Below are 14,166 nucleotides of genomic sequence, written 5' to 3' on the forward strand. Positions count from 1 at the left end.
GCCGCGGCGGGTGAGGAGGGGGCGGCGGGTGGCGACCCGCAGGAGGCCAAGCCCGAGGAGGCCGCCGTCGCGCCCGAGAAGCCGCCCGCCAGCGAGGAGGCCAAGGCCCCCGAGGAGCCCAGCAAGGCGGAGGAGAAGGCCGAGGAGGCCGGGGCCAGCGCCGCTGCCTGCGAGGCGCCTTCAGCCGCCGGGCCCGGTGCGCCCCCGGAGCAGGAGGCGGCGCCCGCGGAGGAGGCGGCGGCCGCGTCAGCCTCGTCAGCCTGCGCAGCCCCCTCACAGGAGGCCCAGCCCGAGTGCAGTCCAGAAGCCCCCCCAGCGGAGGCGGCAGAGTAAAAGGGCCCGAGTTTTGAGATAATCGAAGAACTTTTCTCCCCCCGTTTGTTTGTTGGAGTGGTGCCAGGTACTGGTTTTGGAGAACTTGTCTACAACCAGGGATTGATTTTAAAGATGTCTTTTTTTATTTTACTTTTTTTTAAGCAGCAAATTTTGTTCCCCCTCCTTCCCCACAGATCCCATCTCAAATCATTCTGTTATCACCATTCCAACAGGTCGAGGAGAGCTTAAACACCTTCCTCTGCCTTGTTTCTCTCTTGTTTTTATTTTTTGCATCAGTATTAATGTTTTTTGCATACTTTGCATCTTTATTCAAAAATGTAAACTTTCTTTGTCAATCTATGGACATGCCCATATATGAAGGAGATGGGTGGGTCAAAAGGGATATCAAATGAAGTGATAGGGGCCACGATGGGGTAATGGAAGTGGTGCGTAACATTGCCAAGAATAATGTACCACTAGAAATGATGGTGTAAAGGCTTAGTCTTTTTTTTTTTTTTGAAGAAAAGTTATTACGATGTATTTTGTGAGGCAGGTTTACAACACTACAAGTCTTGACTAAGAAGGAAAGAAAAAAACACCAATACCCAGATTTTTAAAAAGTCATAGTCTTAGGAGTTCATTTAAACCATAGGAACTTTTCACTTATCTCATGTTAGCTGTACCAGTCAGTGATTAAGTAGAACTACAAGTTGTATAACTCAACCAAGCTGTGATAAGTGTATGACCTTAATAAAGTGTAATTATGTATTACCAGCAGGGTGTTTTTAACTGTGACTATTGTATAAAAACAAATCTTGATATCCAGAAGCACATGAAGTTTGCAACTTTCCACCCTGCCCATTTTTGTAAAACTGCAGTCATCTTGGACCTTTTAAACACAAATTTTAAACTCAACCAAGCTGTGATAAGTGGAATGGTTACTGTTTATACTGTGGTATGTTTTTGATTACAGCAGACAATGCTTTCTTTTCCAGTCGTCTTTGAAAATAAAGGAAAAAAATCTTCAGATGCAATGGTTTTGTGTAGCATCTTGTCTATCATGTTTTGTAAATACTGGAGAAGCTTTGACCAATTTGACTTAGAGATGGAATGTAACTTTGCTTACAAAAATTGCTATTAAACTCCTGCTTAAGGTGTTCTAATTTTCTGTGAGCACACTAAAAGCGAAAAATAAATGTGAATAAAATGTACAAATTTGTTGTGTTTGTTTATGTTCTGATAAAATACTGAGACCTCTAGGTCATAAGGGTAATTTTGAGGAACATCTTGCATGCCATCAAGAGTAACTTTTCTTGTGGTTTTTAATCTGAAGTTTCCAAACTCTGAAATTCATAATCAGCAGCGTCAGATTACATACAGGAAGATCTTTCAAACATTCCATGTCTGTACCATTTACCTGCATTGACGTTGAGTTTTCATTTAAAAATTCAAGTTATTTTTATCATAGTTATAGCATGTCAGAATGGATCATCTGATATAAAAGTGATGTGACCCGAAGACTATTTAAATGTCACGTGAAATTTCATAAAAATACAATTTTTTGTCATGCAGGTCCAGAAACTTTGAGTGAGAGTATTTAATCCAAACTGCAGATGAGCCACAAATGTGGCCAAATGTGTTTCAAAAACTGATGGTGTGTTACCTGCCATTGTAATTGCTTAGTGCTTGGCTAATTTCCAAATGTTGCTTAGGTTATGTGTTACACCTTAGGAAAACAGGCTTATGTAAAGAAGTAATGGTGACAAATGGGCAACATTGTCAGTTTATGGGCCTTTAGTACTTGCCTCAATTCAATAGTTGCAAGCAGTTTTTTTAAATGAAAGTAGTGTGTTAGTATCTTGTTACTCAAAAAGATAGAGAATAATACTTCCTTATATAGTAATAATCCTTACTAGTTTCACCTTTGCTCTTACCACCCCGTAACTGGATTTATTTTTTTCTTCACTGGATCCTAAACTGAATTGAATTTGAAGATAAAAGTATGTATTAAATACCATTACTTCATTAAATGCAAAGGAAAATAGTTTATTGCACACCTGCTGTGCCGTTTTTGAGCAGTATGCCTTGTAAGGTTCACAATCAGTGAACCACATTTGTAACAACTGAGCACCGAATCTAAACTCCTTAGAGAAGTAAATTAGCTTTTGACGTGCTATTAAGTGGAATAATGGATCATAAATAATAGTTCATGCCCTTTCCTTACCAAATACCTTCCCCACTAATAAAAATAGCATTTGGAAAAGTATGTACTTTTAGTTGGGGTGTGTTGATCTTGAAGGATGTTTGAAAGTTAAAAGTCAAATCTGGTAACCAAAGGACTGCTTTATGGAGTATTTCCTACCTTACCAACTTTTTCTCAAATACCTGCTTGGCCAAGTATAGGGCCTACTGTGTGGGAGGACTCAAAAAAATGGATTTTAAAAATTAACTCATGAGTAGTCAAAAATACTGTGTAGCCAACTATATTGCTAGGCTTGTTGTTTTAACAGCTGGAATTAAGATGCATTATTTTGATTTTAATTGCCTAAAACACTTTGGGTGGTATTGACGGAGTGGTGGATTTTCCACCAAGAGATTAAATGAAATTTGACATATATCTTTTCATCCAAAGTTTTGTACATCACATTGTTTTCTAATGGAAAAATGTTAATATGGCTTTTTGTATTACTAACAATAGCTTTGAGATTAAGGAAAAATAAATAACTCTTGTACAGTTCAGTATTGTCTATTAAATCTGTATTGGCAGTATGTATAATGGCATTTGCTATGGTTATAAAATACTTCCTCTGGATTATAATTATCATTTGATTCAATTCCTCTTGTAAAATAAAGTTTTACCAGTTGATATAATCAAGCTTGCTAAAATAGGATTTTTTACAAATTTAATTTTAAAATGCAAATTTTAGAGAAAAACTTAAAATCTTAAGCGTTGATGGTAAGTATAACTTACTCAGTTTAAGGGATTTGGATGGTATGCTTGACATTATACTTAGGATATATAATTATATCCATTGAAGGTGAGTTCTATGTTAACAAGTCAACTAAACATTTTAATGATAGGTCTTGATGATATGTTTGAGAAACAATGCAGTGTATCTACATTTTCCTTTCATGTATATAAACAATAAAATTTTGCAATTAAAAATTTGGGGAAAGGGTGCTTTTTGCATTCATATACTTTGGAAAGGGGATGTAGTTTAACAGAGTTAAGTTTGCTTGGAAATTAAAAAATTGGTTCAGTAACAGGGCTATTAGCTTTTATTTTTCCTTTAATCATTCACTGTGCAATATTGAGCATTTTTTCCCCTTTCCACTTCCCAGCTATATGAAAGTGCTTAAAACAGGGTGTAGCAAATATGAATTTTAAAATGCTTTCAATCTGTAAATATTCCAGTCCTTGCTGGGATTAAGTTCCAGCATCCTTTAAATTACATCCAACAGTGCAATTTTTAAAATGGTAAATAAATACTTTTAAAAGATGTGAATGCTAACTATATTTATGTACCTGAAAAGAGTGATAGATTACTGATCCCTGAAATACTTCTATCTACAGTTCCTCTCAACTGCTCAACAGCAACTTTGTTTTTAAGTAATAGCACCCAACCTGGAGCTAGAATTTACAACCCCCAGATCAAGAGTCACATGCTCTACAGACTGACCCAGCCAAGTGCCCCTCAACAGCAACTTTAAAACAAAACAAACTACCCCATAAGATCTAGCAGTTGCAAATATATAAAATAATTACTGCAAAATTTCTAGGAATCCTGATAATCCCAATTCAAGTGTTTTGATAAAATTAGAACGTATGACTTTTTAAATACTACTACTAAATGAAAAATAAATACCTTTGTCAATTGCTGTTAATTACAGCTTCTCTCATTTCTGGGAAAGGTGAAAGGCAACAGAACTACTTGTCACTTAAGATTTCAATACAACACATTTCAATTGAATTCATAAAGTTAGGCTTACAGGTTGTCTTCCTAACAAGTTGGACACTGTTCCTTAGGTTTCAAATGTAAGTTAAGGAGTGGATATTGTGCTACAATTCTATACCTGTGTAGTGGGGGTGAGAAAAGAGAAGGGATTCTTGGGGAGAGTTATAAATTGGAAGTGTAAGAAAGCTCTCAAAGCAAGTCTTAGGTCAAATGATACACCCATATTTTGGAAAACACCAAGAGAAATATAATGAGAGCCACATGTAATTTTAAACTTTCTTAGTAATCATATTTTAAAAAAAAAGAACAAACATGAAATCAAAAATCCAAAGATCTTCAATATGTAATCAACATGAAACTTAACTGAGATATTTTACTTTTTTTTTCTTACCAAGTCTGTGGAATCCAGTGTATTTTATACTTAACAACACACCTCAGTTTGGAGCAGTCACATTTCAAGTGCTCTATGGTCACGTGGCTACCACATTGGAGAGCACAGGTCTGAAGAACTAGAACCTGAGAGTCAGGCAGGGACTACACTTTGCAAAGTGTAGCTTACGTGATTAATTTCATGAGCTTCAGGGGTTTAGCTTTGAGCAAACATTGAAGGTTTTTTTCTAAATTTCAAAGCATTTTAAGCAGTTAATATGGCATTGATATTATCAATAAATAGGTGAGATTCTGAATGGTCTTGTTATAGACTTAACTGTGTGCCCTCTCCCCACCCCATTCATGTCGAAGCACTAACCCCCAGTACTTTAGAATGTGACTGTATTTGGGGACAGGATCTTTAAAGAGGTGATTAAATTCAAATAAACATGACTGGTGTCCTCATAAGAAGAAATAGATTGTCCACATTGAGGGACACCAGGGGTTCACACATGCATGGAGAGAAAAGATCATGTGAAGACACAATGAAAAAGTAGCCATCTGCAAGCCAAGGAGCAGGGCCTCAGAAGACACTAAATCTATCAGCACCTTGATTTTGGATTTTCAGCCTCCGGAATTTAGGGAAAAGAAATATCTGCTGTTTAAACCATCCAGTCGGTGGTACTTTGTTATGGTAGCTGCAGGAAACTAATACAGGACTCCTTGGTAAAAATGGAAAGATTGTCTCTACCTGAGGATGTAAAGAATTTCACAAGCTTGCTTTTGCTCTTTCCTCAATGGGAAAGAAACTGCTTTCTAGCTTGAGAATTTTACTATTGTTATTGTTACCTTAGAAAAGAGAGAAATGATAGCTTAAAAATTAGAAAGGTAGATTATATTGCTATCTTAATTATTAGTGAGTTGATAGGAAAGATCTCCGGAACACAAATAGTTTTTTTAAAAAAAGTCTAAAAACACTATATAATGTTATGTCTGAATTTATCCATCTCTATTTTCCCTTGCAACATACTTGTACAAGAAACCGAGTTATTTGTTCATTAAGTGTCCAGAGTATGGATTTTGCTGACTGCACCACATGCTATCATTTAATACATTACTTTGTCTTTCCTATATTTCTTGTATTTACTGTAAATTGATCGATCGATCTAGAAGTTGATCAGATTCAGATTCATAGGACTATATCACAAGTGATGTATTTCCATCAGGAGGCACCAAATGTTCAGTCATTTCTTTTTTTGTGATGTTTAAAGCCATTGATTTTTGCTTAAATCCATTCATTAATATAGAGTTGCCAAATGGTGTTTTTATTTTTTTTTTAAGATTTTATTTATTTATTCGACAGAGATAGAGACAGTCAGCGAGAGAGGGAACACAAGCAGGGGGAGTGGGAGAGGAAGAAGCAGGCTCATAGCAGAGGAGCCTGATGTGGGGCTCGATCCCATACTGCCAGGATCACGCCCTGAGCCGAAGGCAGATGCTTAACTGCTGTGCCACCCAGGCGCCCCCCAAATGGTGTTATTCTAATTGTCATTCCTTTTCTTTTATTTGTTCAGTTATTTCCATAAAGAGAAACTTTCCCTCATCAATCATTTGGTTGTCCATCGGTTGTCCTTTCTTAATGGAAAGGCAGAAAAGATGTTTAATTCTTTCCCTTTATTTATTGATTTTCAGAATAATGAGTTGGTTCCTTAATACCCTTAAAGGTGACCAATGATGATATTTGTTTGATTAGTACCATTATACATTCATAGATTTAAACTTATGTAACGTAAGTAATATAAATGATGCTCAAATTGGCTTATGGTAGATTATGCTTTAAAGTTAGAGAATTCAATAAATGAAATCAGTTTAAATTTTATTATAATACTTGAGCATGTGCTAAAAGATAGACGAAACTTAATATTTATTTTACTCAAATGAAATGGGTTTATGCATTTAAGTGCTGGCACATCCCTAATTTTAGTTGGGGTTTCGTGCCGAGAAGCCATCTGTTTATACAATTTCAAAGAAATGGGAGGTATTGCATTTTTTTTCTTACCCTCTAATTACTGCTGTATAATGATATTTAAATGTCATCAACATCTATCAGCATAGCACCTGAACCATGTAGTAAGAAAAATGTCTGGAAATGTATGAGTTTGAGAAAACTCGGCAATCGAAGTCATGCAGACTTCCATGTTGGCACCTGACGAAGCAGTGCACTAAACAGAACATGTTGGTGAACAGGCATCACTAATTGCACCAGCAAAATACTAAAACTTCTATCCTGGGGTATACGTCAGTGAAATGGGTAATTTTTAAAGAAAAATTATACGCATTGTATAACCCAGAGGCCCCAATGGCATGCTTAATCAATGACTTTTGTGAAGAAGTGTTGAAGAAGTTGAATTTAAGTGAACATAAGGTAATATTCTTTTCTAAGCAAACTACCAACTACAGCTACTTATTTTAATGTTTTTGAAAAATTGGCAAGCATTGGATGAGGCAATAGATCATCCAAAATAAGTAACATATTAATAGATTTGAAGACACTTAGTGAAATCGTAAAGAAAAAAGAGCCTGTAGACTTGGTCAGGTCATATTATAAAATATTAATTATTAACTAGAAAAATGAATTATCTCAACAAGGGTCATTTTCCTGTCTTAAGTGTAGTAACTAGTTCATGAATTGGATTACAAGAGTACAAAGAATGTCTTATTTTCCTTTTCTCATATGCTTTCTGATATTTTAAAAAGCATAAGTTATTGTGATGCCTGGGTGGCTCAGTCAGTTAAGTGTCTGCCTTCGGCTCAGGTCATGATCCCAGGGTCCTGGGATCGAATCCCACATCGTGCTCTTTGCTCGGTGGGGAGTCTGCTTCTCTGCCTGCGGCCCCCCTGTTTGTGTGCTCACTCTCTCTTTCTGACAGATAAATTTTTTAAAAATAAAATCTTTAAAAAGCATAAGTTATTGCTAAGAATCTTGAAATTTTTTAAATGAGAATTTTAATTTTTTTAATTTATTAGTATATAGCTTCTAAATTTAAAATTCTATGGAGTCTAGAAGTGAAACTTAACAGAATTCCAATGATGAATTTATTTAAAACAAACCAAAAATATGCAAATACCAGAGTTTCCTCTGAACAATAATGAAAGCTATTACTCAAATCTCTTGAGAAAATCTACATTTTTTAGCATTCTTACACAGAGTACAAAGATTTTTCATGCTTATCAATGCTTAGTGAACAAAGAACTTAATATACAATCAGTAAAAAGCATAGTCATGGTAATATCAAATGAAGATTATTTCTTCTGAAGAATTTCTGCAGTAACTTCTTGAGACTTAAAACACAGAATAAGCATATTTATTGAGAAAATGCAGGACTTTTTTGTTTGTTTAGATTAAAAAGACTTGTTAAGGGATGCCTGGGTGGTTCAGTGGATTAAGCATCTCCCTTTGGCTCAGGTCATGATCCCAGGGTCCTGGGATCAAGTTCTGCATCAGGATCCTTGTTCAGCAGCAAGCCTGCAGCTCCCCCTGCTTGTGTTCTCTGATGAATAAATAAATAAAATCTTAAAAAATATATATTAAAAAAAAAGACTCGTTAAAACTAATTGTTCATAAAGCATGCTTCCTCCCTACTTTCTTACTGTTCTGAATTCCAATTTTGTTATCAAAAGTATATTTTCAAATAATAAATACATATTTCAAATATAAAAATTTACACATAAAAATTAATAATAGAGCATACATTCGTATTTATGCCGGATTTGATATATATATTTTTATAAATACATAAATATATTTTAAAGTGATACGTATTTAATATAAATATGCCTAATATATATTAGAAAATCAGGCATAAATATGAATGTATGCTATTTTTAATATTAAAACTTTTTTTTAAAGATTTTATTTATTAGACAGAGAGAGGCACAGCGAGAGAGGGAACACAAGCAAGGGGAGTGTGAGAGGGAGAAGCAGGCTTCCTGCTCAGAAAGGAGCCCTATGCGGGGCTCGATCCCGGTACCCTGGGATCATGACCTGAGCCGAAGGCAGACGCTTAACGACTGAGCCACCCAGGCACCCCTAATATTAAAACTTTTAAACAAAATTCTCTATTTTCAATTTTGTTACATCCCTTACTTGCTCCCTGAAGTCTTTGGAAAATATGGTCTCTTCCAAATGCTTCCTAATGTTATAGAGAACAATGGTTGAATGAGGTTTTGGATTTGGTAAAAGGAGGGTATTTTGACCAGAAGTTGATTTTTCTAAAGATTCTTTGTGTGCAAATCTTGAACGTAGTCTTACCACTCATTAATTTTTCATGACATGTGGTTGTAATCATCGTCATGCACATCTGACCTACGATAAAGAAGAAACGGGCAGAATAAAGATTACTGACTTTTCTTTCTTTTTTGTTATTTTATAGATCTTATTGGTGAAACGTGTGATTGTAATGTTATTTCCTAATGAAAGTACAAGAATGAAGTAGTGATTAGGCACTTAGGTGTTGGAGTCACCGTCCGGCTCTGCCATGTGCGAGCTTTTTCTAATATTAGGGGCCTTACTTTATCTATCCGAGCCTCAGTGTTCTCATGTGTAAAACTGAGAATAGAAAGAGTGCCAGTTACTAGGAATGTTTGCTATTTATTGATTTCCTAGTGTCCGCACTTTTTGGTTCAATGTTGAGTAATCTATCTTAGATACTCTGCTGGTACCCCGAAATCATTTGCAATATATTTTAATTAAGATGTTTCAGACAAACAGATTTCTACTTAAGAATCTGCCGTGCTTCATTTTTTATTTTAGCAAACATTTGTTGAACACCTAATACGTTCTAGGGAAAGGACTATAATCTAGAAACATTTCATATGTGAATATACTGCATGCCTAGAATCTTTTCTGGTGGGAAAATCTCAAGTCAGAAATAATACCAATACTACTACTACTACTAATCTATATGTGATTTTTTAAAATGTGAAGCACATTTAATGATCATATAGCCTTGATTACAGACATTAGATGAAAACAAATCAAATATTATAAAAAAAACAATGCTTGGTATATCTTTTAAATTTGTATGTCAAGTTTATATTTTAATAGCATTTTAATAAATAGCAGGAAAAAATAAACATAAAATACAGAAGATGCATATTCAGGTTATCTAGTGTCAGATTATAAGCTACCTGAAAACTCAGTGGTATAAAACAACAATAATTTATTTTTTCTTTTTTAAAGCTCTATTGATGTATAATTGATATACAATAAACTGCGCATGGATAAAAGACACAATTTGATAAACACACATAGGTACACAGCTGTGAAACCATCACCAGAATCAAGAACATATCCATGATGATTCTGTGGGTCAGGGATTAGAGCAGACACAGCAGGGACAGCTTGTCTCTCATACATGGTGTTTGTGGCCACCAGCTGGGGTTGCTTGAATAACTGGAGACTGCTGGGATAGCTAGATTGGGGCCATATGTCTGGGATCCTCATTCTTCTTCATGAGGTGTTTGCTAAGATTAGAAGGCCTAAGATGGTTCCTTGATACTGGTCTTGGTGCCTGGGCTGGGATGTCTGGAACAGCGGACACCTAGCAGGTACTCTCTGCACTCACAGCTGTCTCAGGCTGGTCAGACTTACTGCATGGCCCCTGGCTTCTCCCAGAGGTGGGGTTTCAAGAGAGTGTTCCAAGGGACAGGAAGTAGAAGCTGCCAATCTCTTATAGCCTAGTTTCAGAAACTGGCGCAGCTCACTTCCGCTATCCTTTTATTGGTCAAAATAGTCACGGAGCCCATTCAGACTCTAGCAGTGAAGGACGTGGACACCACCTCTCGGTGGGAGAAGTGTCAAAGAAATTTTGACCATCTCTGAATCACTACAATACATGTTGAATATGCTATATTCCCGATTAAAAGAAGACTCCAAATTGAAAACATGAATGAACGATTTTGGGGGGACTATAAGGTCAGTGGTAGGGGAAGGAGGTGGAAGAAATTCCTTCAACTCCTCTGTCTTCATTGCTCTTTATCAAGCGATGTTCTTCAAATAACCTGGAGCTGTTACACCCTGATATATGATAAATGGGTGCATTTGGATTTAAATACATATGATCAAGTAATATGGTAAATACTGTTGTTTTTTATTATAGAATATTGTGTCATTTAATATTTAGTATTTTTTAGCCATATACATTATTAGTCAAGATTCAAAAATCATTGAGACATAATTCAGTAAAACCATTTGAGATGGACACATCAGATTCTGTTTCTGTTATCTTCTTACGGCATTACGCTATTGGGACTCTACTGTACTTTTATCTCCCTTTGTTAGAATTCCATTTTTTCTTTTCATTTTTTTAAAAATTTTTTTAAAGATTTTATTTATTTATTTGACAGAGACAGAGACAGCCAGCGAGAGCGGGAACACAAGCAGGGGGAGTGGGAGAGGAAGAAGCAGGCTCATAGCAGAGGAGCCTGATGTGGGGCTCAATCCCATAACGCCAGGATCATGCCCTGAGCCGAAGGCAGACACTTGACTGCTGTGCCACCCAGGTGCCCCCCATTTTTTCTTTTTAAAGGTGGCTGGGGTAGGGGCAGTGGCATAAGGGATGGAGAGGATTATAGCTCTACAAATGAATGTGTTGTAATTTAACAAGCTTTACTAGAGATAATTTCAAATAGATGGTTTCTTATTTTCTGAATAAATAGAATCGTCTGCTGTAAGGATAGCATGCTGAAGAAGTGTCATTAAGCCATATATATTTAAGTATAAAGATAAATATATGTTTCTTATATGTTCAGCCACTATGTGAAATGTGTACATCTAGCATAAAAACTAGCAACCAAAATTTTAGTTAGAGAAATAGACCAACTAAACTTCATCGAGCGGGAGAATGTTTTTACTGCAGTCTTTTGAGAAACACAAGGGAAAGCCAGTGTGTAGATACAGTTTGCCCATGGTAAAGGGGTACCTGATTCATTTAAGGGGGATTAAAGAAATGTTTTAATCATCATTTGTAATATTTCTGTTAACGGGAAGTGGCCATTCTTGGAAAGAAAGAATGACCTCGTATCATCCTTTTTGGTTCCTCTCAACCACAGCTCATCTCAAGTAGTGTTTCAGTGGTTTTTTTTTAAGTTTCTCCCCGTACTTTTATTGCTAAAACATTTCCTCTTTTGACTGAAGCACACAAGCATGAGAAGAAGCAAGATAGAATCTGTTTGCATGCACATGTGCTTGCCTACATGTATTTCCCGATCAGAGAGATTACAAAGAACCATTAAAAATGTTAGTCATTTGGAATACTAGAGTTAGAGCGGTGACCAGGTGGTAAAGAGTTTTGATCATCAGATAAATCCGAAGGTGATTTACAGAAGCAGCCAGTGTGTGCTGAGGAACAGAGCTTAGGGCAGTGACGTTCCTTGGGAGAAGAGAGGCAATACCCAACGCAAGCAATGGAAGCTACACATTTCCTTTGTTTTAAGTATGTTTTATATTTGCTTACAGAACGTTTAAAACATATTTTACATCTGTTTCTTAAGAGTTTCATATCAGGGTTTTTTTTTTGTTTTTTTTTCTTTTCTTAATCGGTTTCTTTACAGAGTTACACCACTACCAAGAAGTTAGGAGATCATGTAACCAGTGTGAAAACCAATTAAAATTAATTATTGTATAGAGGTTAGATAAGGTTAAAGTATCTACCTACCCACCCACATTCCAGACCTTGGGTAGAGGTCTTTGTGTGCAGGGTGATAAATAAGTGTTTGACATTTGTAGTATTAATTGATTAGCATTAGAAGAAATAGCAGTCCAACCTGGTGGATAGTAAATAAAGCTAGAGACAGAGAGATTCAAAAGTATTCCCGTATCACCCAGAATTACGTCCCCGTGTTTCTAACAAAGGTGTTCAAAATGAAGCTTTCTTGTTCTTTCTTAACAAAATTCACCCAGATGATGTCAAAAAGAGTGGTTTTATCTGTGGAATTCGGTGCAGAACCAGAGTTTCTCTCAAATGGTTATCAATATTGAGAGTCTTCTATGTATGAGCTGTTATGCTAGGTTTTCGGGATTAGGTCACTAAAAAGACCAGTTTCCTGTCCTTAAAGAATACGAGGGCTACAAGCAAGACTTGTAAATAGATTGTGAAATACAACAGAAAGCCATCTGGAAAGAAAAAAAATAGTAGATCCATATCTTAGAGAAGATTTTAATGCTAGAAACCATTAAAATAAAAAAATGAAAAAGAAGTACTAGAGGAGTCTAAGGCAGCATTTCTATCAGAATGGGAAAGACCCTAGTCTACTGTAATAAATTTCACCACATAATCCTAAGCAAAATCAAAAGAAAAATGACAAACTGGGAAAAAATATTTACCGCTTATATTTATTTTATTTATTTTTTAAAGTAAGCTCTACACCCAACATGGGACTTGAACTCATGATACTGAGATCAGAAGTCACATGTGCCAGCCAGGTGCCCCTTTACTGCTTATATTATAAATAAAGGGTTAAATTCCTGGAAGAATTTTTATAAGTTAATTGAAAAACCACCATCCCAAAAGAATCTGAGCAAGGGACAGGGACTGGTCACTTAAGAGAAAATATAAATGGCTCTAAAATATATTACAACATGTTCAACTTTGTTTACAAAAATGGGTCTACAGATTGAAATTATATCATTTTCTGCTTATTAGATTTAACAAAAATCAAAAAGTCTGATAACACAGTGTTAGTAAGGGTGTGGGAGAACAGTGACTTGATAGAAGTGTAAATTAGTAAAATCTCTGAGGATAACAATTTTGAAATACCTATCAACACTATAAATGCATATCCTCTTGTATCCAGCAATTCTACCTTCAGGAACTCATCCCACGGATACACTTACACAAGCACAATGACGTGCACATTATGATTAACTGCAGCATTATCTGTAATAACAAAAGAGCGGCAAAAGAAAAAACAACCTGAATGTCCATCAATAGAGGTTGGATTATGTAAATTAGAGTACATCCGTGTGGTGGACTACTATGTGCTTTCAGTTATTTATTGCTATTCACAAACCACCCTCAACATAGGTCTTAAAACAATAGCAGTTATTGACCTCCTCTCAAAATTCCGTGGGTGACTGGGCTTATCTAAGAAGTTCTGCTCTAGATGAAGTCTTTTGGGGTTGCAGTTATCTGGAGATTCAGTTAGGTTGGAATGTCCAAGATGGCTCACTCACATGGCTGGCAGTTGGTACCGGTCGTTGGATGGAAAGTCAGCCGGGACTGTTGGCCATAGTACGTTAACATAAGCTCTCATCTACGTGGCCTCTCCTCACACCTGGTGTTCTTCCAGCATGATGGCTAGCTTCTGGAAGGGAGTGTTCCCAGGATATAAAGTTGCGGATTGCTTAAGCCCAGCCTCGGAAGTTAGACAACATCACTTCTACCTCATTCTGTTGACAAAGTAAGTTACAAGGGCAGCTTGGATACAAGGGGATACACTCTCTCTTTAAGTAGAACAGTGGCAA

At 36.3% G+C, this 14,166-nt stretch overlaps 1 protein-coding gene across 1 annotated transcript in view; it reads left to right on the forward strand.

Moving 5' to 3' along the window:
* Positions 1-903, forward strand: part of MARCKS (myristoylated alanine rich protein kinase C substrate) — a 3,219-nt gene extending 2,316 nt beyond the window's left edge. The window contains 1 exon segment of the mRNA XM_034669005.1: positions 1-903. This exon segment is cut by the window's left edge and continues 5 nt beyond it. Within this exon segment, the coding sequence (XP_034524896.1) occupies positions 1-333 (333 nt within the window). The 3' untranslated portion in view covers positions 334-903.
* Positions 904-14,166: the final 13,263 nt, after the last annotated feature.

The sequence above is a fragment of the Ailuropoda melanoleuca genome, chromosome 10 (assembly GCF_002007445.2).
Source record: "Ailuropoda melanoleuca isolate Jingjing chromosome 10, ASM200744v2, whole genome shotgun sequence".
NCBI lineage: Eukaryota > Metazoa > Chordata > Mammalia > Carnivora > Ursidae > Ailuropoda > Ailuropoda melanoleuca.